We start from the raw sequence: 27912 nt of genomic DNA, 5'->3' as shown, positions 1-27912 counted from the left end.
AATACCAAAGGAATTACTTCGACCAATCACAGCAGGTGCAAAGAGTGCCATGAACCAATCAAAGCACAGGAAAAATCGCGCGTGCAAGTTGTGATTGGTTTTGGTTTTCCTTTTTATTGGTTGACAAAATGTCGCGAGATTTTTAAACCAATCACTAAGTGTAGCAATTGCAATCGCGTAATAACTTTCGACAGTCATTTGAAAAGTGATCTAAGAGACAGTCGAGCAATCAACTGAGCTACGATTGCGTGGCAAACTCGTCTATTAATTAGTACTCTGAAAACATGTCACTCAAATTCTTCTAGGAATTCAACTCAGATCCATAAGTTTTAATTCCAAATTGATACTATAAAATAAACGATACACAATCTTGCGGTGAAGTTTCTTCTAATATATACAGATATAATTGTAAGATTACCATAATTTCCTCAGATTTCCATGTGTGGAAGTTAAAACGACTCATATGAATAAGCACTCTATAAAAGCAACGGGATAAACAAACAAAAACAATTCACAGCACAAACAGTCCCCTCTTCGTTTCGAATAAAATAAATACAGGAGAGAAAAATGCTCAGTTGAGAGCCCTCGAGTGAATTAAGTTACCATGGCAATAACACGCAAACAATGTTCCAGCGCTCTCCCATGCGATTTTTCCAGCTCTAGTGAAAACAGAAGAGGTGCTGCTTGAGGGTGTATAAGTCCAGTAAACTTTGATTGCTCAATAACAGAGCATACAATCTATCGAAGATTTGCCTTCGATTGGAAAAAAATTTTAACTGAAAATAACAAACAATTAAAAGACTTCCCAATGCCATTATTACAAGTGACGAAAGTTCATGACCGGTGGCCAAACTCACGACAGCAAGGAAACAATTCGTAGCGACATATAAACGTGACAATGCTGTGTGCGGACCAAGACCTCCGGGAGAATGCGGTCTAAGATATTCAAAAGGCCATTTTTTTTTCCCATCAAAAATCAGACTGAACGATAAGCCTGACAGGCAAACAGCGGCCAAGGCGAATATTTTATAGTATTTACATCAGAAACTACAATTTAAGTTAACGCTTTCTTTGGGAATCGGAAGGTGGGATTTACAAGCCCGTGTTGCGATAAAAATAAAAGGACTTTCTCTTTTCTTTCATAAAACTTCTTTACATGGGCGGCGAGTTCAGTTAAATCTCTTTGCCCCCAGACATTGTAAAAATGAAAATCATTTTCTAGCTACAGTACTCGTATAAAACAAAGGTCTGCTTCGGTGCTCTTCAGCACCAATCCGCTGTGTAGTTGAAATCGGCAAACAGTACCTGCAATGAGGAAAACAACTGGTAAACACCGAATCAATTGCCGTGGGAAAGGTTGCAGTTCTTCACCAGGCCAAACGGTTGGTTCAGTTGGATGAGCACTGGACTACCGTACGGGAGCTTCTTAGCCTGCGCAAAAAGCGTTGCCGTGCAAAGCGCAGATTTTCCCAACCAAGTCTCTCCCTCAATTGAAGGATTATTCTTAATTATCAATTTCCTGCAAGTGAAGTATCATCGTTCATTTTGGACACTGAAAGCTTGATAGGGATCATGGGAAATGAACATATTTCTCTTAAAAGCCGAACCCCAATGTCTGGACTCGAAGGACTCGCACCTAGGAACGTGTAATAAATAACCTCCTCACTTAACCACTAGACTACCACATCACTAACTGCGAGGATATGTTTTTTTATTAATGTCAATAATTTTTTCTTCCAAAAGTGCCGCTGTAAACGTGTATTAACACCCGCTAAGAAGCAAGCTTACACAGTGAAAAATGTCAGTTACCAAACTTGAAGAGAAAGCTAACCATTTTAAAATCAAGCTTCAGACTTTGGTAAATAATCGGCACATTTTCTAGTCAGTTGATCTTTAGTGGATAAAAACAGTTCCTTCAAAGTGGGTGGTCCCGGTTCAAATACCGTCCAGGGGGTGATTTTAATTATTTTCTTTTTATTTGCTACCACAAGTCCTGGGACAGAGTAATCTAAATGGAGGATTATACTTCATTTGGACCAAACTGACAATGAAGGATAATCCTTCATTTGAGGAAGAGATTGTGTAACATTTTCCGCATGTCGGCCGCGCGAGAGTTAGAGCAAAATAAAAGTTTGGAAAACGGGTGGGAGTGGGGAGACGAAGAACCCTTATCTCCCCACTCCCACCCGTTCTCTAAACTCTGTTTTCGATCCAACTTTCACTCGTCCGGAACGCGAAAAATCTTTGCTGCTCCGGGAACGCTTGTAGCCTGCGAGAAGGCGCTGCGCAACGAGTGGCAAAGCCACGAGAAACGGAGAAACGAGGGAAGCGAGCCAGTGAGACCCTGCAAGAAAAGCATTGTTTCCAGATACAGCGCGTTCGTAAACGAATGCAGCATTCAGAGTGGTGAAAAATGACAGGTCCTGTTTGTTTTTCAGTCATAGTTGTTGATGTTTGTCTCAATTTCGATTAGCTAATAACTTGGAGGGGCCGGATTCGAAAAACAGTACCATCCTTGCAGGCTCTCCTTTTTCGCTTGCCGGTTCGTCTCAGTCCCCTGACGGGTTCGCTTTGCTCGCCGCTCGTTTCTCGCGGCTTTACCACTCGTTTCCGGAGCGCCAATGAGCCTGCTCGCAGGCAAGAACGCTTGCTACCCAGGCTAGATCGCAGCTTTCGATCCCGGCCGGACGATCACTAAAAATCATAAAATTACTAAGAAGGAAGTGCTGCTTTTGTAATAATCCCAGGTAAGGACCACAAGATGGGTTGTCTTTTTAAGAACATATTTACTGTTAGAAACAAGTCAGGAGAGATGTAGTTCCCACTCAAATGTTGCGCCCTGACTTGTTTTAGATGGGGGCATGCATGGTTTCCATAATGGCTCGTAAATTGCATAATAAGCAGCTCGGCAAAAATCCCACAAACACTCCTGTAAAGCCCAGAGGGGAGGGGCCGTTACACAAGAGGCACATAATTCGTCGGGAGGGAACACAACGCAAAATTGTTATGCGTCTGTTTTCTTCGTCTGGGGTAAAGACAAGCACTTAGGCCGCCTTTCACGACGTACTAAATCGCATTGTCTCTGTACACGCATAGGGAGCTTAATTAAGCACGCGCGTTTTTCAGACGCGGACGCAACCGGAAGTGACATGTTGACAGTTTCCCCTTTTAACTTGTCTTCACACAACCGCATTTAAATTGCTAAGTATCTTTTCTCTATTAGAGATGATTATTATAAAAATATGGGAGACACCACTGCCCTGGCCCGCGAAATGTTCTCTTCCGGTTGCCGTCCGCGTCTCAAAAACGCGCGTGCTTAAGCACACCAAAAGTGCTTGCTCAAGTTCGTCCAAGACGGATTATGCCTAACACATCTTTTACCAGTCTTTACACTAGACAGTTAATAACACAAACGCATAATTCGTCTGGGCGAATTCCGACTCTTCATTATAAAAACGCTAACAATGGAAAAGCTCCTTTTGACGATACCTGTTCTTCATTTGTTAGCAGTCGTGATTCCTTAGGTGGAGTCAGGACTGGTTCTTCGGACGTGAACTCTTCATCGAAATTACTGACATCCTCCGCGTGTCGCTAACGAGAGATATTAAAACATCTTTTAAACAAGGCAAAGCATCAAGAATGAAGCAACTGTTGTCTTTGTCGTTAAGGTTCCCAGAAAATAACGCTGACTAAACAATCTAAGACATCTCGCAATATTTTTTTTCATGGGGAATAAGTTTGAGCCATAAACCAATAACAAAAAAATTCCCCACCTGAAAATAATAAGCAATTAAGTAGTACTTACCACACTCGGGACAAAAGGAGGTCTAACTTTTCTTGCTAGAAGGTCGTCCCAATTCATGTCCTGATGACAATTAAAAAAAAAACAAAAAAACAAAAAGAACTTATGGCCTATTCTAAGTTACTCACTCGAGTTAACAGGTTCAAGTTCAAATAATATATATAAAAATATGCTCTTCACCTCAAGGCTTACCGCCTTGGGTAATTGAAGTATCAAAAGAGAATTTACACGAGAGGACGTCGAAGCATGCCCTGAAGCAAACAGAGTACCTTACCCTAAAGAAAGGCTGTTTTCTAACATCCTCTGCATCTTTTTCGGTGGCTCCTAACCTCCTCTCGGGGTTCCGTCTGAGTAACTGCAAGAAAGAATTAAAAGCCGGGAGGTTGCGTTGAGAGGACGGCTAAAAAATCGGGAAGCGCGGCCAAAAAACGGTAGCAACAGGACGCAGATTTACTGTTAAGACCCAAATGCGGTAGATAATAAAGATCAGAAATTAGTTTCTTGTTGTTTGGTGATGAGGAATATTAAATAGTCAGGAGGCGACTAGGTCCTTTTGAAGAGCTTTTAAGAACGGCGACCGATGCTATCCCTTCCTGACAGCAAGCACCGCGTGCCGTCAGCAACTTACCCTTCTCATTATCGCAATAGCTTCCGTTGAAAGAAATCTTGGGTAACGAACTTCGTCATTTACAATAGAGTCAAAAACTTCTTCCTCGTCATCTCCCGGAAACGGAGACTAAAACCAAACAAACAAAAGCCATTAGTAATAAATGAAAAAGAAAACCTGAAGAAAATCAGCCAAAGCAGAAACACCACGAAGTCGAAATTTCGAGCGTCAAAACCAAAAACAGCGCTTGTGACGTGCGAAGGGAAAACCGGTAAATCCTAGGAAAAGCTCTGGGGGTTGAGTAGAGAGCCAACTAACACTGCCCATTCATGACCCAGAGTCTGGGAATCGAACTCTGGACCCACTGGCGAAGACAAGGACCTTCATCACTGCACCGATCCTGCTATGACGATTCGAAACTTGTCTATTAGGTTTACTCGCTCGAAATCAGTCTTGCATGGTGAGTTATCTAAACCTATAGCTCAAGTTTTATTACACAGAGTTTCTTTCTCATGCAAGCCCACTTTTTATGGAGCAGAACTCACCTCTCCTACAAGCATTTCAAAGATAAGAACACCGAGTCCCCACCAGTCGACAGCACGAGTATACGAGGTCTCTGTAAGAACCTGGACATAAGAAAGCAACTATTAGAACAAACGCCCTCATTACAAAGTCAACGGAATGAAGGAATAGCGAGAGCAAATCAACCACTTCTTAAAACAAAAGCACAGAATAGGCCATTATAACAGAGAGAGGCATGTCTCTCAAGGGATGGACATTGTCAGTTAATTAAATAGAAATAACGAGATACAGGTCTTAAAAAGAACAGCTCAAAAAAGGCATTAGGGGCATTTACCTTGCTTATTTTATTTTTTCCCAGATAAAGATCCCCATAACCCCAGTCGATAAAAGAAATTTCAAAAGCCAACCGTCACTCAAGTTAAGCCTAATTGGTTGAGTGGTTTTCATGGATAGGTGACCTCTTAGTATAGAGAGATCTATACAGACAGCTCCCTCATAAATAGTATCAACTTAAGTTTAACAGTCCCACCCTTCCCAGTCACCTAAAGAAACCCTCCCCAAACTTTAAAGAAGTTGAATGTACATCTTCCATAAATAACGAATGAAAATGAGGTGGCTTCCTTAAAACTGATTGTTGAACTAACAGTAAAATTACACAGTTGGGTACAAAGCACCTTTTCCCGAAAGTCCCGAAACTTTTAGGACCCAAAAAGCCAATTTGCGAAAACTTCCAACCGCTTGCTTTGGGAAGCCGGGCTATCTGTTATTATGTTTTCAAGGAAATTAAAAGAAAAATGACTGTGAAGTTCGACGACTTAAATCCTCTTCAGATACAAAGAGAATTGTACCCGAAAAAGTCTCGTAAAGTTTCGGGACTTTCGAGAAAAAAACGGGCCCCTGACCACTAAATACCAGAACCTCAACATCGACAAAAATCTACCAGAAATCAGTAACCGGTTCCTTTCAGTTTCTGTTAGAAACAGTTAACCAAAATGTTCGTTTGGTGACACTAACCTCTGGAGCTAAAAACTCGGGAGTGCCACAGAAGGTGCCGGTTCGTGCTCCATAACCCATTCCTTCCTTACACAAACCGAAGTCAGCAATTTTCACGTAGCCTTCAGAATCCAGCAGTAAATTGTCCAGCTTCAAATCTCTGAAACGAAGAATAGACAACTGCATCATTTTCAAGTTGTAACAGTAAAATGCAGTGCCAGTTGTCAAGCATTTTAGGGCTCTTAAGATAAGAATGCTACGGTAACAGCAAGCATTTATGCGTTATTCATAGCGTTTTGTATCCTTAGGAGTTTCACAACTTGAAAAGCAGGTATGCCATAATACAAACTATTACAATAGTCATACCAGCATATGGTTGTCAGATATTTCCTGATTTTCTTTATATTACATACATAGTAGCAGTAGGATTTGCACACAATTTGGGGTCCATCCACACACAAAGATTTTTAAGTGAAATTGGGAAGGTGAAATCGCAGAGTTTCAAGTCCCTGTCAAGTGTCCTTGGGATGTTCAACCCACGATAAAAAAGGGTTGAGGAAGTCAGAAGGCATCTGAAAAAAGATTTGCTGGCCTATAAATGTAGGATTTTAGATCAACTGTGTTGGGGTCTGCATTTGGAGGACTAAAAACTTCTAGTTTAAATCTCCCCTTTTAAAAAAACTTGCCTGTAAACTATTTCGTGTTCATGGAGATATTGAAGGCCTAACACAACACATGATGTGTAAAACCTAAAAAAAAAAGATGACAATGTAAGATAGAGCAACAAGAACCTCAACTGCCAGGACAAAGAGTAAAGTCAATGGCTACCTACAATATGAGATCAAGTTAAATTGAAATGAATTTGGCACCTTCAAAGAGAACTACGCTCAGTTGTCCAAGTCAGTTCCATCACTGACGACAAAATTACACATATACATGTAGCTGATAGCAAGCAAGCTTACACTGTTCTAGGTTCTGAGAAAACATCTGCATGGATGTGCATCATGAGATCTCCACCAGGGGCATACTCCATTACAAAACACACATGTTCCTAGATAAAAAGGAAAAAAGGAAAAAAGGAAAGGAAAGGAACTTTATTTGAGTGTCAAGTCTTCTAGTGCTGAAACAATAATTGGGGACACTGCAAACTGAAATCAACAAATTAACACAATTCAAATCAAATGTCGGTTTTTAAGGAGAGGGGAAAACCGTAGTACCCAGAGAAAAACCTCTCGGTGCAGAGTGGAGAACCAACAAACTCATCTGGTGCGGGGATGGTGCAGTGGTGAGAGCACTTTTCTCCCACCAATGTGGCCTCCCGGGTTCAATTCCCAGACTCGGCATCATATGTGGGTTGAGTTTTGATAAGATGGTAAAGTAAAGGTAAAGTCACTGCTTACGAGCCAGAAGGCCCATCAGGCCGGCACTTATCTCCGGTTTCCACAGCATGAAGCGATTAGGAGAATTTCTACTCCCCCCTTGATGGGATGCTAGTCCATCGCAGGGTTACCCCCAGCATAAGTTCGCCGGTACCCATTTATACACCTGGGTGGAGAGAGGCACTGTGAGAGTAAAGTGTCTTGCCCAAGAACACAACACAATGTCCCTGGCCAGGACTGGAACCCGGACCACTTGATCCGGAGTCAAGCGCACTAACCATGAGGCCACCGCGCCTCTCACAGAATAGACAAAAAAAAAAAGGAGAATACCTTTACAGTATTTTATGCCTAAGACAGAATAATGCAAAATGTGGAGTTTTTAAATTTTGGAAAGAGCACTTTTAAAAAGATGAAACTTTTTTTTCAATTCAATTCAATTTGTTTCCTCTTGATGTAGTTACTTAGTTTAATTACACACATTAAAACAAACACAAATTCAAAAAGTAGAAGTAAAACGCGAGACCAAAAAAATCACCCAAAAATGGGCTTAAACTCTCTACAATTTGTCAGTAATCCCAAGTCACCACACCAAATTGGCCCAAGTCATTTTGTGGGGCTGTAATAGTCTCTTAAAGGACAACTTGTAATAATAATTATCATTACCTCAGTTTGAAAACATGCAAATAAGTTGACTAAGAATGGGTGTCGCATCTTGTTTGCAGTCAAGAATATTCTCTTCTCAGACAACAAACTGAAAAAAAATAAAAATAATAAAAGTATTAGTAATCCCATTTTCATAACCAGGTAGCAAATGGTGTCAAAACCAGCAGCAGTTCTAGGATACCAACCTTTCAACTTCTTCTCGTGAAATGATGTCTCCCTTTTTCAAGGCTTTGATGGCAAATAGTTCATTAGTGTTTCTGTATTCGGCTAAAATAACCTAAAGTAAAAAGGAAACAACTTAATTATAAGTTATAAAACTACAGGTACAAAGCTGGAATATTGTAACTGGGTGGCACAAAGATTCAAGAAAACAAACTAATAAAATACATGTACTTAACAAAGTAAGTTGTGGATTGCTCACAATGAGAAAAAAAAAATCATGATCATCTACATGTAAGATAAGCAGAGACTGGGTATGAAAAATCATGGAAAACAGATCCTGACTGGGTGTCACGTACTGATAGCCACTTTGAATTAACTAACCCTTTTCCTTCTAAGGGTGCCCGCAAACGAGGAAGCAATTTTGCGGAAACATTTTTGCGAAAGCAAATGTTTCCCTGTTTGTGGGCACCTGAAGGGTGACAGACAGATTTTACTCTGTCTAATACCAGACCATTCTACTCGTCAGTGGGGACCATTTGAACGGGTTAATTTAGATACAGAATACAAATTAGCCTACTGATCCACACAATCACCTGACAAGTAAGATACAGTGCTTGCAAGGGAGATGTAGACTGTGGATTGCCATTCAAGTTACCCATACAGTAACACTGCCATATAATTTGTGCATCCATCACTTTTCTCTCTGGCTCTGTCTGAAAACCCCCTAAAGGTGGATGGCCATTGAAGTATGGCCTCTAACTATATTTTTCTTATTTAATTTAAAGCGAAAAAAAAGGAAAAAAAAAAACTCTTCTGACCTTTCCAAAATGGCCTCTGCCCAGTACACTGATGCATCGAAAACTGTCAATGTTCATGTGACTGATTATACTTGTGGGAGGTGAGGGAGGTCTAAAATAAAAACAAAGTTATTTAACATTTTATTAATGATATCACTTTGTTACCAAGTACATGGAATCAAGACTTTATGCTGACGACACAACTGGTTACTGTTCGAGTACTTGTTCAACTATTCTGCAATTATTACAATCAAATGAGGATGTCTCTACTTGCTAACTGGTTGCGCAGAAACTATCTTAAAGTAAACAGTTTAAAGACTCAAGCCATGGTATTGGGATCAACTAATCACAACCTCAGCTTCCCGTTGGAGGGCAATGACATTAAATTAAAAAATGAACTTAAGCCACTGGGAGTCTCTATTGACAGTAAATTTATCATGTATTACGCATGTAACTAGCATTTTGAGTAAGACCCATGCTCAAGTTGGTGCACTTAATAGCAGGATCCCTAATTTTACTGATGACAAAACCACAATACACCTTTTGCGGGTTTCAAATACAATCTCTGACAACATCAGGTGAACAAACTATTTCGTTCTTCGAACCCTTTTTAAATCTCCTAAGTCTATTAATTAATTATGAGAAATTATTAACCCTTTGACGCCTAAACCGGCCAGAATTAGTATTTTAATTACTCTGTCCAACGCCAGACGATTTCAAGTCAATTTAATTTTGAACCTATCAAAACAGTGACACCCTGCTCATGCCCTCCTTCTCTTCTTTAAGGGCCATAGGCAACAGGGACCTTCTTATATTAACAACTTGATCTCTGTTAAACCATGCCAATAAAATCTTAGACTGAGGTAGTGGGACGCACTTAGATCTTTCTTATATATATGCTGTAAGCTGTGGAATACAGTATTCCTTTAGCCATGAAGGGGGCCAGTAGTATTTCCATTTTCAAAATGAATTTACATAAACTTGACCAAGGAGAAATAATTGCACATGCACTTTCTAAACCTAAATAGTTAACTTTTCAGTCACCTTGCAGTGCTAGTATTATTTTAAAACTGTTTTTACGTTGCTGTCTTAACTTGGGGAGGGTTAATCATAAATAATTATTTCCTTTTCCCAACAGGAATTACATAAGATATATACGCATGGATGCGTGCGTACCGTCATTTTTAACCTTGATGATGGCAAACAGCCGAAAACGTTTGGTTTTAGCATTTTAATTTTACAAAAATTACCTTGTAAATGGCATATATTTTACCTAAGCGAACATTAGGGACACAATTATACATAAATTTTTTAAGTATTTTTTTTACACACATTTTTGTAACGAGCATTCTTTGCTCATTCATGTCTCATGTATAAAAAAAAGTTTTGATCAATATATATTTTTATCATCTTAAATAGAGTTGGTAAAGGTTACTGAAGATCATTTCAATCATTAGTTGCAACAAGAGAAATATAGGTGACAGAGAATAAAGGATGTGTCAAGTAATTAGGGGGCTGGTCATGCGAGATGAGTTTGTTTGAGTAGTTTTTCTCTTGGTACTCTGGTTTTCCCTTTCCACAAAAACCAACTTATGGTTTGATATGAGTTGAGTTGACCTGTACAGTATCGACCCTAACAGTGTCCCAGCACCAACATTAATATTGTTCAGTCGACACTTATGTAAAGTTCATTAATACATTTGGTCCTTTGGGTCAAATTAATATCAATGTCAGTATGTTTTCAGAGGGATTAATGCAGGCAGAAGGCATGTGTACTTGATCAACAAATGAAAGCTTGGTGTTGCCATCATCACCATGCCACGTTGTAATGCTCCGATGGCTTCAAATTGTCATGTAGTCCTGGGGCCGGTTGTTCAAAAGCCGATTAACGCTAATCCCAGATTAAAATTTAACCAAGGAGTTTATTTCCCTACTACTAAATGCTGTTCAAAGCTGATATTCGGCAAAACTATACATTAGAAGAAGTCAATCTTGAAAAACCAAAATAAGCAAAAGATACTTTCATCAAAAAGTTGAAAACATGAAACAAAAGTTTAAGTTAATCCTGGATTAAGTTAATCAGCTTTCGAACAACCAGGCCCTGAACATCAAGGCCAGGGCACTAACTTCCATTTATGAAAGAAACTGGTGCAAAATTCATGAATCCCAGCTCTACATGTAGGTAGCACTATTCTCGCCAGAATGTCATCTTGACTGCACCATAGTACATGTAAATTCTTGTGTCAAACTTACTTTCGTCTAACAGGTGGAGCTGGCTTTTGAGGAGGGGGCTGCAGATCAGATCTTTGAGGACTTGGGCTATCTAAGAATCCAAAAGCTGAAAGAGCATCCTGCAATACAAACAAAGCATGCTGTTATTATCTGTCAACACTGATGATTCAATTTGTCAACCACCAGAATCTGATCAAAATGTCATTCAAAAGTCTCCATATTATAGACATTATATCTATAATTATTTTGTGTAATAAATGTGTTACTTTAAGTCCCTTAACTTTTTACAGATATAATTATGTGCAATGTATTTACATTGTTTTTTCTTCCTTTTTTCCTACATGTATGGCAAATAAATAAATGAAAGTGAAATGAGATGAAATGAAATAGTAACCATATTTTTCAAAAATGATAAAGAGGGATACTCTTTTGTCTCATTCCTGACACAGTCATTCAACTTCAAGGTCCCAAATTTGACACCTCAAACATGATCTGGGCTGGGTTTCAAACTCACATTCTCTCGCATCAGATGGTAATGCATTACTACATGTAAAAGTACTGATCTACATGTAACTGTTCTACAAGAATATTGAGTTACAGTTGTGGCTGTAGCCCTGTACAACATTTCCATGCACTTGAAGCTGCAGATCTAGTAACATTGATACTTGTGTCAAAAGATACCTGGACTTCATTTTCATTGACTGATTTTTTTGGTGTGGACCCCACTGGTACCCCAGTGTTGTTTGATGGTTTCCTGTTCTTGCCAGGCGTGGTGCTGTTGTAGTCGGGTTGTTTCGGGGGTGACTGTGTTTGAGGCCGTTGTGATGCACTACAAAATGAAACATTAATTCCATTATAAATAAAAAGAGCAATAATAAATTATTAACTGAAGAGAGTGTAGTGTAACGTGAAGTGCTAGATTTCTAGCACTGGAAATAATAAATTATGATATTAAATTATGATAATAAATTATGATTGTAATTCATGCTACTGTAGTCCACTGGAATGATGAATACCAACAGTAGTAATCAGTATACTGTATACCACAAAAGTGAATAGTGCTTTCTGCATTTTCTGATCGGATAGCTTGGAGGTGGCAAGTACTACTGCACTGGGCATATGGAGAAAAACAAAATGGCTTCCTGTTTCACTTCAAAAGAAGATTAACAACTGCCTCGCAAAGTGGAGGTTGGGTGCCTGAGACATCCAGGAGCTAATCCACTATTGGAAGTCTCCCAGATGGAGACTGCTCCCATTTCTGGCAAATCCAGGCAACCCAGCCATGAGCCCCCACGTGGAGGGAGAAAGCAGGCACCAGTCACACTGATAAAACAGTGGACAGAAAGGGAGGGAGAGGGGAGGGGAGACAGCCTCCAAGGAATCCCCACGCTCAGGAAAACGCTAATGCTCAGAAAACGCTGACTAAAATGCCAACAAAACTGCTACAATGCCCTATGGACCAAGAACACGAAGAATCCTGGCACATGCGCACATCTGACAAACCGCTGACCGCGAAGGTAAAACTTGTGCTCCTACTTGTTAACTCTGCTAAATTGCATTTAACTGCATATAAAATAATAATTTTATTGATCAACTCATGATCAGCCAATTTTTCAATTTGTACGTGATATACTAAAACCATTTATAATTAATGCTAACAACTGCATACTTCCAGAAAAAGTCTGTATGTCCAGCCCTCAACTCTTAATACAGACAGACAGACAGACAATACAGACCACACAATCTTGTAATTTTGGTTACATGTAGTATTTCTGACTTGCATGGAAAACAATAGATCTCTGAAAATAATTGTTTCTTTGATCATTATCACAAAACTGGGAACCAAAAACATAACAAGGTTACTGTTATCCATGGACAGATAGAAATTTCTGATTGCATGGTTGTCAAGGTTAAGAAGTGCTACTTTATGACTGTGAGAAATGTTTGTTTCTTGTTACATGGAGACAAGCAATTGCACCAGTTGACAAAAGTATCAACCACAATAGCTCAACATACTTATGTTCCTAAAATTACAATGTAAGAACTATTCTGAATGATGCACGAAGTCATATAGTATTAAAGTGGATTTTTGTAATGATCGACTGTCCTTGGGGTCATGTAGCAGCTCTTGCAATCATAGTAGTCTGATGACTTTCCAGAGATAAAAATCAATAAAAGCAATTAATGAACCTAGGAAGGATCTACTTCCAAGCTTGCCAGAGCTGCTGCATGCCACTCTGCAGTACTGGTGCACATGTACATCGACTGAACTTGTTACCTCGGAAAGGGATGTGATGTTGAATTTGGACTAAGAGTAGAGTCATTGGTTGTACAGTTCGGTGGCGCCGCTCTCTTCAGTAATCTGGCCCATGTTGCAACGTTTGTGTTCATCTGACCCGCCCGAAGAAAATTCTTTCCTGCATCAAGAAAACAAATTTGATGTTCTAATATCAATTTACTGACACTTTAGGAGCCTCTGTCATAGCCAGCCTCTTTTGTCCGTTTTAAGGGCTTTAGAACTATGAACTACCCTCATAGTGCAAGTTAACACAAAGGAGCAAACATGTGCAAATGTTTGAGCTCATGCACATCATTGATTTAGAAAATACAATACATCTTTGCTAAATAACCATGACTGTAAGTGAAACAACTTACACCAAAGAGATCATCTTTAATCAAACGAGGAGATATAGCCATGCGTACAATTAACCAATAATAATTTATTATGGTGTTATTGTGTAAGTACAACAAAAGTGTTCCTTTGAAACCATATACTAGATCATGCTTGCACTTTGTGTAGACTAATAAAGCCAGCCCAAAAATTAGCTGGGACATTCAATTCAATAATTGAAATCTAGAGAAAAAAGGCATTAGTGAACAAGTGTGACATACAAAACAACACTGTTTTCATAATTACAGACTATAAATTCTCACCTTTCTGAATAGGAAACAACTTCTTCTGTCGCTGAAGCCTTGGTTTCTTAGTCACCATGGGGTTAAGAAATGTTACCTGATTGACACATTTAAAAGGAAACACAAACATAGTACAGTTTAGAAGCATTCTTGAGGAAAACCCAAGCCCTAGATTTAAGCTCCATACAACAGCTTTGGCTTTTTCTTTAACAAATAAAATATTTATAACACTGAAACAACAGGTAGGAGTCACATCAAAAACACACTCAAGTCTAAACTAAATGAAGAAGAAAAATAAGTTATTTTAATGGAAGGAACAATATTATTTTAAACGAAAAATTCTCTAAGAGAAATCAAAATTTTAAAAATTGTCAAATTAGTGCTTTTATGGTAATCAGTGTGCTGCCTTTCTCATTCAAAAAACAACCTGCTTTCTTTGAAAAAGTACCAGTTTATATTTCACACTATTCAACCAGGACTAAAATTAAAAAAAATCAGCGAGAAACAAAGCTGACAATTATCAAGGAAAAAAGGTGGCAAAGCTTAATATTATTGAAACTTAACCTTTCCAAAAAAAATACTAGTGTTTGGATGAAAACAATAAAATTGCATCGAGAAGGTGAAGTAGAGGGCAGTATATTTCAAGGCTCACTGACATTCACTGCATAATTCACAAAGATTTTTCAGGAAATCAAATGCAAAGAAAATTTCAATTTGCTATTGTATACAAGCCTTCTAACAATAGAATAGTGTAGCTGAGTGCTAGTAAGAATAATAATTATTACAAATTATAGCTCTGTAAAATCACGAATACGGTGTACATGTATGTGCAATATAACTCAATCTGCTCAAATTACACATACATACATAAAACTGGATTTTAAATTTAAACAAGCAGAAAATCTACTTCAACATAAGAGAGAAATGAGAGAAAATTGGGTTTAAAAAATATAATGGCAAAATTAGACATAACTCTTTCTGAAAAAAAAATTCAAGAAATGATTTGGAAAGTTCCAAATTCAAATATTGTACTTCTCTCATGAAGTAATCATGCACAAAATTGGGCATGATATATGTTTTGTTTTACTAGGTGAGAAATGGTAAATTTAAATAAAGCCTTTTTTTCTTGCTTTTAGTTTCAGTGCTTGTAATCATGTTAAAAACGACTGAACTGAACAAAGGTATAGGACATCTACTATGATGGAACGATTCTTCCTCTTGCTGGGCAAGGATTAGAGTTTTTTATATCATGCGGAAGACAATAATCACACAGACTAATCTCGTGTAAGTTAGTTCAGACAAAACAAGAAAGATGATCCAACCAAGTTGAAAACTGAATCATAGAACAATGTAACACAAGTTTCTTTGCTTCAACCAAAAAATACCAAATTTATTAGAAACAGGGAAGCCATAAAATGTTACTTTCTTCAAAATTAGAAGGTAAATCTCAAATGAATTTTAGATTAGATTAGATTGTTAGTGCTAGACAGTAGACAGGAAAGGCAGAAAAGTAATAACCAACACCTTTTCATATAAAAGGTAAGAAATCCTTTTTATCTTCCAAGTCATCACCCTTGATCTCTTCATTGCAGGGATCTTGAATTTTCCATCCTTGTTTTGAGTGCATATGCAAAACTTGTCCATGAATAAAGAAATAACAAACGGCTTTTCTGTCACAGATGGTTTTTCCAAAATACAACCATCCGTTTGACTGGATACCAACTTGTCCTGTTTGGGGCCTTGTGTTGCTTTCTTTCCACTAGAAGCTCTTTTTCTTTCCACATGTCTGTGGGTTTTCTTTTTCCTTGGTTTGACGTATGCAGCATTTCGATGTAATTCACGCCTAGCTTTTTTAGGTTTTGCAGCATTGCAAACTCTATCACTGCAACTGCTGCTGATTGAGGTAGCAGTCTTTGAACGCTGGTGCCCTCTTACAGAAGAATCTGACCCTTTCCTTAGATACCTGTTCGAACCTTGGCTGGAGTTCCTGTGCAAAGTTGAGCTTTGACTGCAAGACGATTGATCCTTAGGACTCGTCACAATCCTCCTTGGTAAGCGGTTTGCGTTAGAGTCTTCCAAAACAGCACTGCGAGGTCTGTTTTGCATTTTCCCCTTTGGTTTAGATTTTTCAGGGGATCCTATGTCAATTTCCCGCATAATGCATTTAAGATTTGATGTACTATTTTCCAAAACTGAGCTTTTTGGTCGCTGACTTGTTTTCACAGATAAGGCATTTTCACTTTTAGTTCTTGATCTCGTATCTACATAATTTTCTAAAGCAGAGCTTTTTGGGCGAGCCTTTACATTTCTGTTAACTGTTTCAGCGCTTTGGCTTTTCCGAGTTGTCACTGGTAGTGTGGTTGAGCTTTTAATTGAAGAACTACTATATCCAAGTTTTTCCACCGAAGAAGCACCACTTCCTTCATGTGACCCAGATTTTCTACGAGCTCTATGTCGAGGCGAACTTGGGGATTTTCTTCCATTAAGACAAATTCCATCAAGCTTGTCAATTATTTGCTCAATCGACTGTTTTCTTCCTCTGATGAACTTTGGTGAACCCTGAGAAGAAGAACTAGATTTGGCAGATAAATTTTCTGAGCTTTTCACATAAATATTACTGTCATTTGGTGTATATTTCCCTGTTCTAAATGGCGGTGGTGAGTGCAATCCAGATACATTGTTGTCTGTGCGATCTCTTGGTTTAGAGGACAAAGAAATGGACCTCTCATTCTGTATCAAAGCATCACAAGAATACACATCATCTTTAGGAACATATTTCCCTGTCCGAAAGGGTGGCAATTTCTTGTTATCCTCTGAACATCTAGCCGAATATTCACTGAGATGATAGCTTTTTCTGCTCATAATATCATCTTCATTAGTATTCATACAGATGTTCTCCTTTCTGGAGGATTTCCATTCCGATTGCCCAGCAGGATTCTCAGATTTTGCCAATTTCACATCTCTGTAGTCATGTTTTGACAATTCCTTGCTCCACTGCTCATAAATTGTGGCAATTCTGTGGCTTGTGATGCCAAATCTTGTCTGGTAATGGAAGCCATTTTGATCTGTTGCTACAAAATCTTCTCTGGCTTGACCACAATTCATCTTGCATGCAATCTGAATTTCAATCAGTCTTAATTATTTCTGCCCTTACATGGACATCCAATTGTCACCTTTCAAATTTGTAAATAATGCATTTTAAGCAACACAGTACATTTGATCAAACCAGAATCACACAGGAAGCATACCAAGTAGAGCTTTCATTTCAATCAGCCAGAGGCAAAATACAGAAAAAAGTAATGGTGGGGCCAAAGTTGGCTTAAAATGCCTGGCAACACAAATAGAAACCACATGTGTTGATGTCACCTGTCTTAGTTGATCGAAGATCTGAAGCCTTGTAAAATTTTGATATAATAATAAACCTGAACAAAATGCTGTGTCAGTGCCATCAACACAGAGAAAAGCATGAATAAACATCAAAGAACCCAGCACAGCAGCTGTGGAAGTAAGGGAGACATTTTAAATTATTTTGTCACACTCCTACACCAATCAATCCATGGATTTCACAGTAGATACAGTTGGATCCTTGTTAATTGCTTCAAAGTTCTTTCATCAGGTTACCAGCCAATAACAGTTCTTCACCTGTCAGAACCTGCCTTAAATAAAAGGTTCATTGGTTCCCCACAGAATAAAAGAAAATAAACACTAGGCAAATAGGCACCTGCCTTGTCTAAAAAGTATGTAAATTTCCATTGAAAGCTTAAAAAGTAACTAACAGAATAAATGACAAGAACATTGTTGACAGAGCATGAACTGAGCTTATGTTCTACTGTAACTTTAAACATAGGCTAAAGCTTCAAGTGACCACAATCAAAATCAATTATTGAAAGAGTGGAATGACCCTGAATATTCTAAAGAAAAGCTCCCAGTTTTAAATTATAAAGCAGAGTGGATGTTAGTCGGTGGACAGGAATAAAGATCAAGACATGCAAGCACAATTTATTCCAAGTATAAAAAAGTACATGTAGCTTATTTTGTTGAGTTGTGAATAAGAGGCTTTCAACAATATGCAAAGTTTCAAAAATAGAAACCAACCACTGAGTCAAAATGAATTAAGCTTACATAATCATACACCATACACAAATCAAAAGAATAGAATATGCATCAAGTCTACTGGGAATCGCATGACAGCATTACAAGGAATTCAAACTACTATAACTATTAGTAAAAGATGGAAAGAATGTAAAAGATCCACAAAATAAGGAAAAATTATGTTCAGAGGATTACAAGGAAAATCACCAAGAAAATAATACAAAGATCAGAAAGCAAGGGTAGTCAATCAGATGGGCTGTAGGATGAATGTAGAAATAAATACTAATTTAATCTTTCTCCTCCAACAACTTAAGTGATCAATAAGATGTCTCCCATACTGAATTATAAAGAGGAGATTGAATATGATCTCTAAGCAAAGGCAGAGGCAATGAGGTTTCAGGCAGAGAAAATTAATTATTAAAAAGCAGATGAGAATGTAAACACAATGAAAGAATAGGTGTTACACATGACATACATTACCCTCATGAATTGAAATCATAAGAATTAAAAATTAATGTAGATGGCTGTCAAAAATAAAACCTTTCATTCTTTTGGCTTAAAATCCCTAAAATACATTGTATGCTCAAATGGCAAACAGTTTCCAGTCCATAATAAAAGTAATTTTTTTCTAACTTCCTCTGAATTCTAAGGTTATTGCACATGAAAAATCAATCATGAAGAACAAATTTATGAACAAAAAAAAAGATAATAATATTATTATATAGGTTCAATTTCACAAAATGCAGATTCAAGATCTACAAGCACAAAAAAAGAAACTGAATTTTTCGACATCAAACAAATCTTTGAAAGAGGAAAGGTTCTTTGCTGCTTTGCCAAAACACCTCTTTGGCATACAGCTCATGTATGGGTCTTGAAAACGAAATTACACAGCTATAGAATTGCAATGAAGATTTTTGTGACTCACAATCAAGTTCTACCCATAGAAAATATTGTGGCCTTAAATAGCCTGAAGATTTTGCAATTAATTTTGTTTAGGTGGAAACTAAATGGTAATTGAACTTCATGAAACCTTCAATAGAAAAAACACACTACAAGTTACTGCAAAAATAACAAAATGGTACACTATCCACAACCTGGTAGTTTTTTCTTTTTAACACAAACAAAATATTTTATTCAAAAAATGTTACTAGTCAGGGAAGTTACTGTTTAGCAAGATCTATAAAATAATAAAAAAGGATCCAATTAAATTAAATTCAATAATAATAAACATTCTGCTTTCATAGAGCAGAAGTAGTCCATTACACTACCCGTATTTAACACAATTACAAGAAACTTAATAATAACTTCTTACTAACCGAGCGCGAGGGCCGTACTGGGAAATATTGGCCCGAGGTCGTGGCCCGTAATGGTAATCGGCCTGTGGGCATTACGAGAGAATAATGCCCTACAATTCAGTCACAATTAGCCAATCAGAGCGCACGTTATATCGGCTACAAACACAAGCCATATAATAATATTTATTAATCTTAAATCATAATCTTGGATACCTAAACAGAGTGAATTAACTAAATTGACCCCAGTAAAAACGTCAAGGGTATAAAAACATGCAGCTGTTATTGATGTAATGTAACCACTGTGCAGCTCTGAGTGAATAAGGAATAAACACAAATACTGTCAAGCATTTTCCTTTCAAGACTAGAACAAAGTGGTTGTGCACGTACGCTCTATATTATAGACATTTACCTCAAACCATTTAGGCTGAGCTATGTAGGATTTGTAAATTGCTATTATAGTCACAATTCAAATAACAAAAACAAACCTCAGCAAAAAGGCAGCCTTGGGGTTCAAGAGGGACTTGAATTTGATGCCGCTGATTATCGAGAAACTCTTCCAGTCTTAAAAATGAAACTCCACAAAGTGATCTATGATCCCGCCAGTAAACTCCCACCTCTAGTTCTCGAGACTGTAAATTAAAAAGATCACAAAATTAACATTACAAAGTCAATTATGCATGTTTAAGGCTTTATCAAAGGTCCTTTAACAAATGAATTCACCCCTGGGAGTAAGACGTGGCAGATTTTACCCTGTCTAATGGCAGATGATTCTACTGGTCAACTGGAGGCAACCTATGGGGCATAAGGCGTCAAGGCCTTGTTTTTCATGTATTGGAATGTAGTTCTAAGCAAACTTTCATTGACTGAGAATTTATCCCATTAAGGGAGGATAACAGCCACAGAAATAACAAAAGACGCCTGCTAGCTAGATCAGAGCACAGGCCCATAGTGGCTTTTACCAGGTGGTGTAGTGTCATCATAAGACACCAAGATTGACTCCCGGATTATCTCTGAGGGTGACATACAGTACAAACACCATCCGTATCATTATCACCATTACATCCTGATATTTTACAGCGAACAACTTACCTTGGTAGAGGGGTACTGAGGCTTGGCTTTAAATGTACATCTAAATTGATGTTTGGCATCTACTGAGCTTACGAGTTCACAAGGACCACCAGAAAAGTTAAATTTCTCACAATGACGTTTTATTATTCATGATTCCTTGCAATGTAGTCCACGAAATTACTTCATCACTTCCCAGAAACGACAATACAGTGATTCTGATCATTCATATGAAATGCCCTCTGGTCTTTGCGAATCACAATTGAAAAATTGGCTGAGTCGGAAAATACCATAATACTCCTTGATTGTTCCCTCAAATCTTGCATGAGCATTGCTTCCAGTTTCTCTTGGGAGTTACAATGCTCCCAAGAGAAAAAAAAAGCTTATTCAACGAGTACTACTTGCTGCCACTCCAAGAGAAGATGGTTTAACAACGACTTCTGTTTCCACTCGATGACATGATGTGAAGAGCAAGTCATACATAAATAATCGTAGAAAATGAAATTATAATGAACAATATTATTGTTTGCATGGGAAACAGAATTATATAACCGATGATGTCCAATGCAAACAGATTACTTTAACAGTCACAGAATTCCAAGTTTCGGGGGCACTGAAAATGGTAACAGAAGTGTTGTGGTGCACAATGTAAAGTGGGTGAGCAGGGTTCTTTCAGGGACCTTACTGAGTAAAGCAGAAGGGGTATTGCTCAATGAAATGGAATGACAAGTACCTTGTCCAACTCAATATGAAACTGCTCCTTCCAACACTCCTTCCCTAATGCCTTCCACGAGGTTTGTCCAACGTAGCTATTATCCAGCTTTAGGACAGCACACACTTCAACTACAATATCAAAAGACAAAATTCCACAAGAAGATGAAGACTTAAAGTTTGACAAGATCAGTCTGTAATGATGTAGTACAAAATAATTGCTCCAAACAAAGAGATGTATCAAGATTCGTCAGGATCATCAGCTTCAGTCAATTATTACTATTGGCTTTAGAAACAAATTGCTACACCTTGAGAATGAAGCCTGTTGCTATTTGCTACATTTAAGACTCCTTGGCACAATGTGTCAATACAAACGTGTACATCAGCAGCTGAATAAAGACAGTAACACGTTTCATAATATTTAATGCTTGACGACAACAATAACTACATGTACAAGTATGCAACATTCTTAAACTTGCCTGATAAACTTTCATCCAGACTCCATTTATTATATCCGCTTTTCCTCTTGCTGGATCCTGTGCGCTCTCCTATCTTGCCATCTGGACTTACCATTGCCAAACTTAGAGTTTTTCTAGGATCTCGATTGGGAACAACTGCTAACAGTCTGTCTGCACCAGTGATGCATACCTGTGTAATTAGGTAAGACATTATGATAATAAATGAATGGTATCATAAACAAGGGTTGCAAAGAAAGGTTTTTTTCACAAGAAATGGCATGTTTAATTTTATCAGACATGTACAAGTACAACAGCAATAAGTGGGCTGAGTGTGGTTTGGCTGATCTTGAAACTGCTCAGAAGGGCTTTCCTTCAACAATATAACCAACATAAAATGAAATTGCAGCATTGACACTGATTAAAAAGTTTTTAAAAAGTAAAACATTTCGATCACTTCGGTGACCTTCATCAGTTGATGAAGGTCACCAAAGTGATCGAAACGTTTTACTTCTTGAAAACTTTTTAATAAGTGTCAACGCTGCAATTTTGTTTTATATCATGCCTGATTACAACCACAGTATTTTTGTAACTAACATAGTTGATTCCAGTAACGGGGTATCACCAATAGGCAAACAAGGGGTATTTACCTTTGATTGTACATGTTTCTCAAACTCATTAATAATTCATAAGTTAATAAGACAATAGGCCATTTCCGAGTTCATGCCTGTGTCCTCTTCAAAGTGAGTCTATGTGCAAAGTTTTTGTTATGAAAATTAGATTTCATTCATATGTAAAGTAGAACTAATTACCATCAAAAACTTCGCACTTAGACTCGCTTTGAAAAGGAGACATACGTGAACTCGGAAATGGCCTATTGCATTGCCCCATTATATATTCTGGTCATACGGACAAGTTTGAAACCAAATGAAGCACTACTTGTTGATTCTCTAAATTAATTTCAAACATGTGGTTTGAAATCAATAACTTCAAACACACGTGTTTCGAAATCAATTAATGGCATGCAACAAGTGCATGCTCACAGCTCTTACATGCTTCTGAGCAACCATGAGGTACACAAAAAATATTTAACTTGAAAAAAGTGATTGACGTTATAATTTCTTCTGAAGAAGAAGAAATATAAAAAACTCCTGTGTCGTGCTTCATTGGATTTCCAAATGCATGAAAACACTTTAAACCACTCAGCCGTTTCAAATGTTTTCTTGCATTTGGAATCCAATAAAGCACTTGCACACATTTTTGAAATATTACATAGCAAATCTGATTTGATGACGGCAAAATACAGTGGAACATCCTCTTTTTACCAGTCATAAGTGGCCGGTTGCATATTTCACTGAACTACTTACGTCTAATTCTCCAGTGAGCGCTGCTGGTTTAGTTATAGAGGTGTATTGCTGTTTCCCCAAACCAACAGACTTCCGATCAGCATATGAAGGTAGTGTGTTATAGTCTTTGTAAATTCCTAGAGCTGCTTGCTCAGGAGATAGTTCTCCGATATGTCTTGTCAGTGAGCATTGAAGTAAGTCTAGTTTTTGAGTTGATTCATGGAATCTTCTTTCAGCCTAAATATGGTAATATATTTTGACATTATCATCATCTAATAATACAAATATAATTAAAGGATGAAGTTGTGATCATGTGAAATACATTTAAATGCATTTTCAAGGAGTTAACAACCAAGAGCGCCCATGTTGCTAGTCGTCAGTGGTTAGTTTGTACGGGAAGGGTGGTGGTGGGGGGGGGGGGGGGGTTGCACAGTAGTTCCATACATCGTACTTGCGGGGTTTGTTCTGGCAGCATGAGTAGTGTTCTATCCTCCAGCGTGGTTTTTTAGCGGGTTAGTTTTAGTGTCCTCCCCCTCGCCCCTTCCTTTTTCCCCCACTGATAGTTCTGTGTGATGGGTGCCTGTTTTTTAAATTCCAGGTGTGGGGGCTCATGGTTAGGTTGCAGTGTTGTGCCTGCCATGTGGGGAACAGAAAAGTCTGCTACAAGCCTAGAAGGCCCATCAGGCTGGCACTTTATATTTCCGGTTACTGTAGCAGGAAGAGACTAGGAGTATTTCAACTCCCCCCTGGATGGGATGCTAGTCCATCGCAGGGTTACCCCCAGCATTACATTCGCCGGTACCCATTTATACACCTGGGTGGAGAGAGGCACTGTGAGAGTAAAGTATCTTGCCCAAGAACACAACACAATGTCCCTGGCCAGGACCTGAACCCGGACTACTCGATCCGGAGCCGAGCGCATTAACCATGAGGCCAACGTGCCTCCCACCAGCCAAGGGGGTGTTATTATTATTATATTATACAGGATGGTAATACCAAAAGTGGAAGCCCCCTGATATCCCAGGCACCCAACCTCGACTAAGTGATGCAGTTGTTAAACAAAAGAACAAAAGACACAATGATTTATTAAATTAATGTAATGACTAAACAATAAATAAAGCACCTGAACAGGCCATTAGTGATAATTAACTGCCATTTGCCACAATTTTTTTCTACTTACCTCCACCAAACCTTTATCTTGACCAGACTTGGATAAAAACTTTATCATATTTTTCGCACCCTGTATTACCCTAGATTCAATTTCAATGTGATGCCGCACATCCTCTACTCTTAATTCCAAAGGAGAAAGTCCTAATCCAGGAGCATCATTTTCTTTTCCACTGGAGCTCCCCATCAAAACGCCATCTTCTTTTCCCACAGGTATGCCTTGTTGTTGCTCCCGCAGTAACGCGTCTCGAAGAATGTCAATCTTTCTTCTCGAGTCCTCCAACCTTTGCTTAACTGCTGCAGTAAGTTTAATGTCCTTTTTCCTGGATCCACTAGCACTGTGTATTGCTAACATATTTTCTGCACCCTGCTTGATTTTCATTTCAACATCAATTTGCTTTTTCAAGTATTCTATTCTACTACCACCAGAGCCATTGGACACGCCATCTGTCTTGTCTGGCGAAAGTGTATCATCATCATTTTCAGCTGTAGGTCAGAAAGTAACGGAACAAAATTCAGAATTAGGCTTCCCGGTTTTCATTGTTCACATCAACAAAATAATGGCAATGAGGCGCCACCATGTCGTCCAACCTTATCGTGAATAAAACAGTCGATAGGCCACTTGCACTAAGAGGTCATGTGACATCGTTTTTATGAAAATTACAGTTACATGATTTTGCCTTCGAAACACTATTAGTGGGTCATCTCTTTAACAAAATGATAGTGATTTGGTTTTTCAAACCCACACCATTTGAGCTTTTAAAATGAGAAAGTCCGTAGCTGGTCACGTGACCAAAACTTGATTTTTTTTAAATTATGAATTACTGCTTTCTGACACAAATTTTGCACTTGAACTTCAAGGAAAATGTTGAAAAGATGATGTGGTAACGTTTATGGCACATCTGAACTCAACTATCAAACATTTAACAAGATATAAGCAAAAAGTAGTTTTGGCCGCCATGTTGGAGGGCAAGAGTATGCCCTCCGACATGGCAGCCAAGACAAATCATGCTACTTTGTTGAAAAATCTCCCTTAAATGGGTTTCCTCTCAAATTTCGCGTGTAAGATAATTTTTATGTGTTCTGTCAATTTTTGGCAACAGCAAGATTACAACTCACTGTTTAAGGGAAGCATTGGTCACGTGACCTCTTGGTGCAAGTGGCCTATTTACAGTTCAAGAGACCACTAACACCAGCCTTCAGAATTACCTTCTAGACTCACCATGGTAGTAAAAAAGTACCTGTTGCTAGACTGTTTGCAGTCCCTACTGAGTTAGCCCAAATTCAAACCAGCATAAACAAGCTCTCACACTTGGAAAGGGAGTCTAATAATTGATAGGTAGAATAGGCCACCAACCGAACAACTATGAACAATGTAACTATAGTAACGTCTTCCTGAAACAATTTATAAACCTTAAACTGCAAAAATAGTGACAAGATAAAACGTATGGAAGAAGTAAATGATTGATTGTTGAGATTAGGCCAATAAAGACTAATTTGACCCACTTATTTGCTGTCTGTGAACATACACCACTATCTGGGTAATGAAGACAGGCCGGGCTTGACTTTATATTGCTCATGTAGCTTTTGACATTATTCCAAACAATATTTCAATATTGGGAGATTCTGCTGAACAATGCTGATGCCAAAGCCAATGATACATGTACTTTTTGACAAACTAGGTAATTTCTCACATTTTGTATGCTAAATCAACATGAACAGGTAAATCTTGAGATAACAAACTGTGTTCCAACACACTGCATACAATGTAAGTACTAAGCTTTAACATACTAAGATACTGAAGATGCACATTCCAACCTCGATCAGTCAACTTCAGAAAAAGAATGCATAATCTAGAAGGGGAATTTTCCTCTATGTCAAATCACTTACAACTTTTATGCAATGCAAATTGCCCAAAGGGTGAAACAAAACTTGCGGAAACAAATTTCACCATTCAAATTTCACCTGGAGCAATATACAGGAGATTGATACCACTAAGTCAGACGTTCCACAACAATATACAAACTTCACATGAGTACAAAAGTTCATTCTACAATTAATAACAGTTGGACGAAAAGAACGACTCACAATGAACAAATTTAGAACAAAAGCCTCTCCTTGAGGAAATGTAAACAATTCTTCATTGTTGTCACAAACACAGGGGATAAAATTCCAACACCAATTTGACGCCAGCAAAACGAGTTCTTTAAAACATTTAAACACCTTTACGAAAAATCGAAGCTCTAGTTTATTTGTTTCAGCGACAAGGAAGGTCGATCGTATAATTCGTCGCTGCTAAATGGTGATCCACGACTGATCCGCGATTCTCGTTGCAGAAACTAATTACGTACTTCAACATTGTACAAGCTTCGGTTGTACAAATGTTACCGGTTTTTAATGGTTGTGTCCCAAAACTGGTGATTTAGTTTGCAACGGAAATTAAGGTTAGCTACCGGCCGAAATTTTTCCTAACTTAAAAAATATACAGCCACTGTACTTGGCTAGAACCATTCATCGCATTTCTGTAAACGTATCACTTCTTACAAGATATTATACAGAGCTTTAAGTTTGTTGAAGTAACCGATGAAAACCGATTATGCCATGTATACTCTAATGATAATAAATAAATGAATAGAGAACCCTTAGACAGCCAGTTATACTTACAAGTCGTGGAAAAAACACTAAACAATTAGGGGTACGAATTCACATTTCCTTGGCCATAAAATGCTGGACTATTAATCCCACCGACACAAAATTAACTCCTTAGTCCAGAGCGCCGAACAAAAAAGCTTGAAATACGTGAAACTGTGTGATTAGTTCTTGAGGTCGAACGGCCTTTTTTTTTGGTCCGGATTTGAGCTAAACAGGCATTCATATGCAAAGGGCAATTATATGTTCACCTTGAAATTGACGCTTATCGCAAAACGGTTGTAACGGGGAAGCGTCTCGATAAGTCGTTTCCAACATTAAAAACTGTTAAATTAAGTACTCACAAGGCACATCCTCCGACACTCTTGCATTCAGATCTTGCAATTCATCGTGAAGATCTTGAAGTTTAGCGGTGGCCTCTTTTAAAATCGAGTTGCATTGCGCTAAAGTTTTCTTGTCTGTGGCAACTTTCTTTAAATTTTCGGCCCCTTCTTTCAGCTTGAGTTGTTTGCGAATTTCGATTTTTATGGCCTCCTTTGACTGTTCAAGGTCTGTCTTCAAAAGGGTTTCAGAACCAGCTCTTTGCATTTTGGTGTGGAGGTCGTCGTTTCGGCTAGGTCGCCTTGTTTTGCCATCGTACTGTAAAATGAAAAGTTGAGCATGTCACTATACAGAATATATAGCGTGAAGTTCGTGAAGTTCTCAACCTTTCATACGATAAACTTACCATTATGACTCCTCCCTGCTGCATAACTCACTGATGGAGTCGAACAGACCGCGGCTAATCCGCAACAGTCTTAAAACAAGGTTTTGCATTCAAGCATGCATGACCGGCCATGGGAAAGTCCGTAAAAAGCCAAAGTAAACAGCGACTCACCCACTTGGTGACCAAACTATGGGTAGTCAGAATATCAGCAAGGGAAGGGATAAACGCTTATCTCTGTAACTGTGAATTTATGATGCTCTAGAGAGCTACAGGGGACGATATATTAATTAAAATAGAAAAGAATCGCTCCAAAATCTCGGTGAAGAGGGCTCGATATAACAAATGAAAAGTTCATT

General features: G+C 38.3%; 1 protein-coding gene across 2 annotated transcripts; it reads right to left on the bottom strand.

Moving 5' to 3' along the window:
* Positions 1-287: 287 nt before the first annotated feature.
* Positions 288-27912, bottom strand: LOC138028132 (serine/threonine-protein kinase N2-like). Of its 2 annotated transcripts, XM_068875638.1 has the most exons (23): positions 27578-27912; positions 27195-27489; positions 24215-24687; positions 23056-23271; positions 21713-21881; positions 21256-21365; positions 19943-20086; positions 14092-14167; positions 13436-13574; positions 11839-11986; positions 11179-11276; positions 8947-9037; positions 8152-8243; positions 7967-8054; positions 6887-6975; positions 6611-6673; positions 5946-6084; positions 4955-5035; positions 4431-4538; positions 4077-4157; positions 3806-3865; positions 3490-3591; positions 288-1305 (listed from the first exon to the last, which is right to left on the bottom strand). In XM_068875638.1, the coding sequence occupies exons 1-23, from the start codon at positions 27599-27601 to the stop codon at positions 1264-1266; spliced, it is 2928 nt and encodes a 975-aa protein (XP_068731739.1). In that variant the 5' UTR covers positions 27602-27912; the 3' UTR covers positions 288-1263. The 2 variants fall into 2 exon arrangements, with proteins under 2 accessions (XP_068731739.1, XP_068731738.1); XM_068875637.1 differs by lacking the exons at positions 19943-20086; positions 21256-21365; positions 21713-21881; ... (2 more) ...; positions 27195-27489; positions 27578-27912 and adding an exon at positions 15595-17700.

Source organism: Montipora capricornis, chromosome 2 (genome assembly GCF_036669925.1).
Source record: "Montipora capricornis isolate CH-2021 chromosome 2, ASM3666992v2, whole genome shotgun sequence".
NCBI classification, from domain to species: domain Eukaryota; kingdom Metazoa; phylum Cnidaria; class Anthozoa; order Scleractinia; family Acroporidae; genus Montipora; species Montipora capricornis.
The sequence above is the reverse complement of the archived record's forward strand: the minus strand, read 5'-3'. Positions and strand labels throughout refer to the sequence as shown.

Coding starts and splice junctions, on each gene's coding strand:
- LOC138028132 (XM_068875637.1), bottom strand. CDS start 17,175: ATGAATTGTGGTCAAGCCAGAGAAGATTTTGTAGCAACAGATCAAAAT. Junction 6,674..6,886: donor TTCTCAGAACCTAGAACAGT/GTAAGCTTGCTT, acceptor TTTTTTTTTTAG/GTTTTACACATCATGTGTTG. Junction 4,158..4,430: donor CTATTGCGATAATGAGAAGG/GTAAGTTGCTGA, acceptor TCTTTCTTGCAG/TTACTCAGACGGAACCCCGA.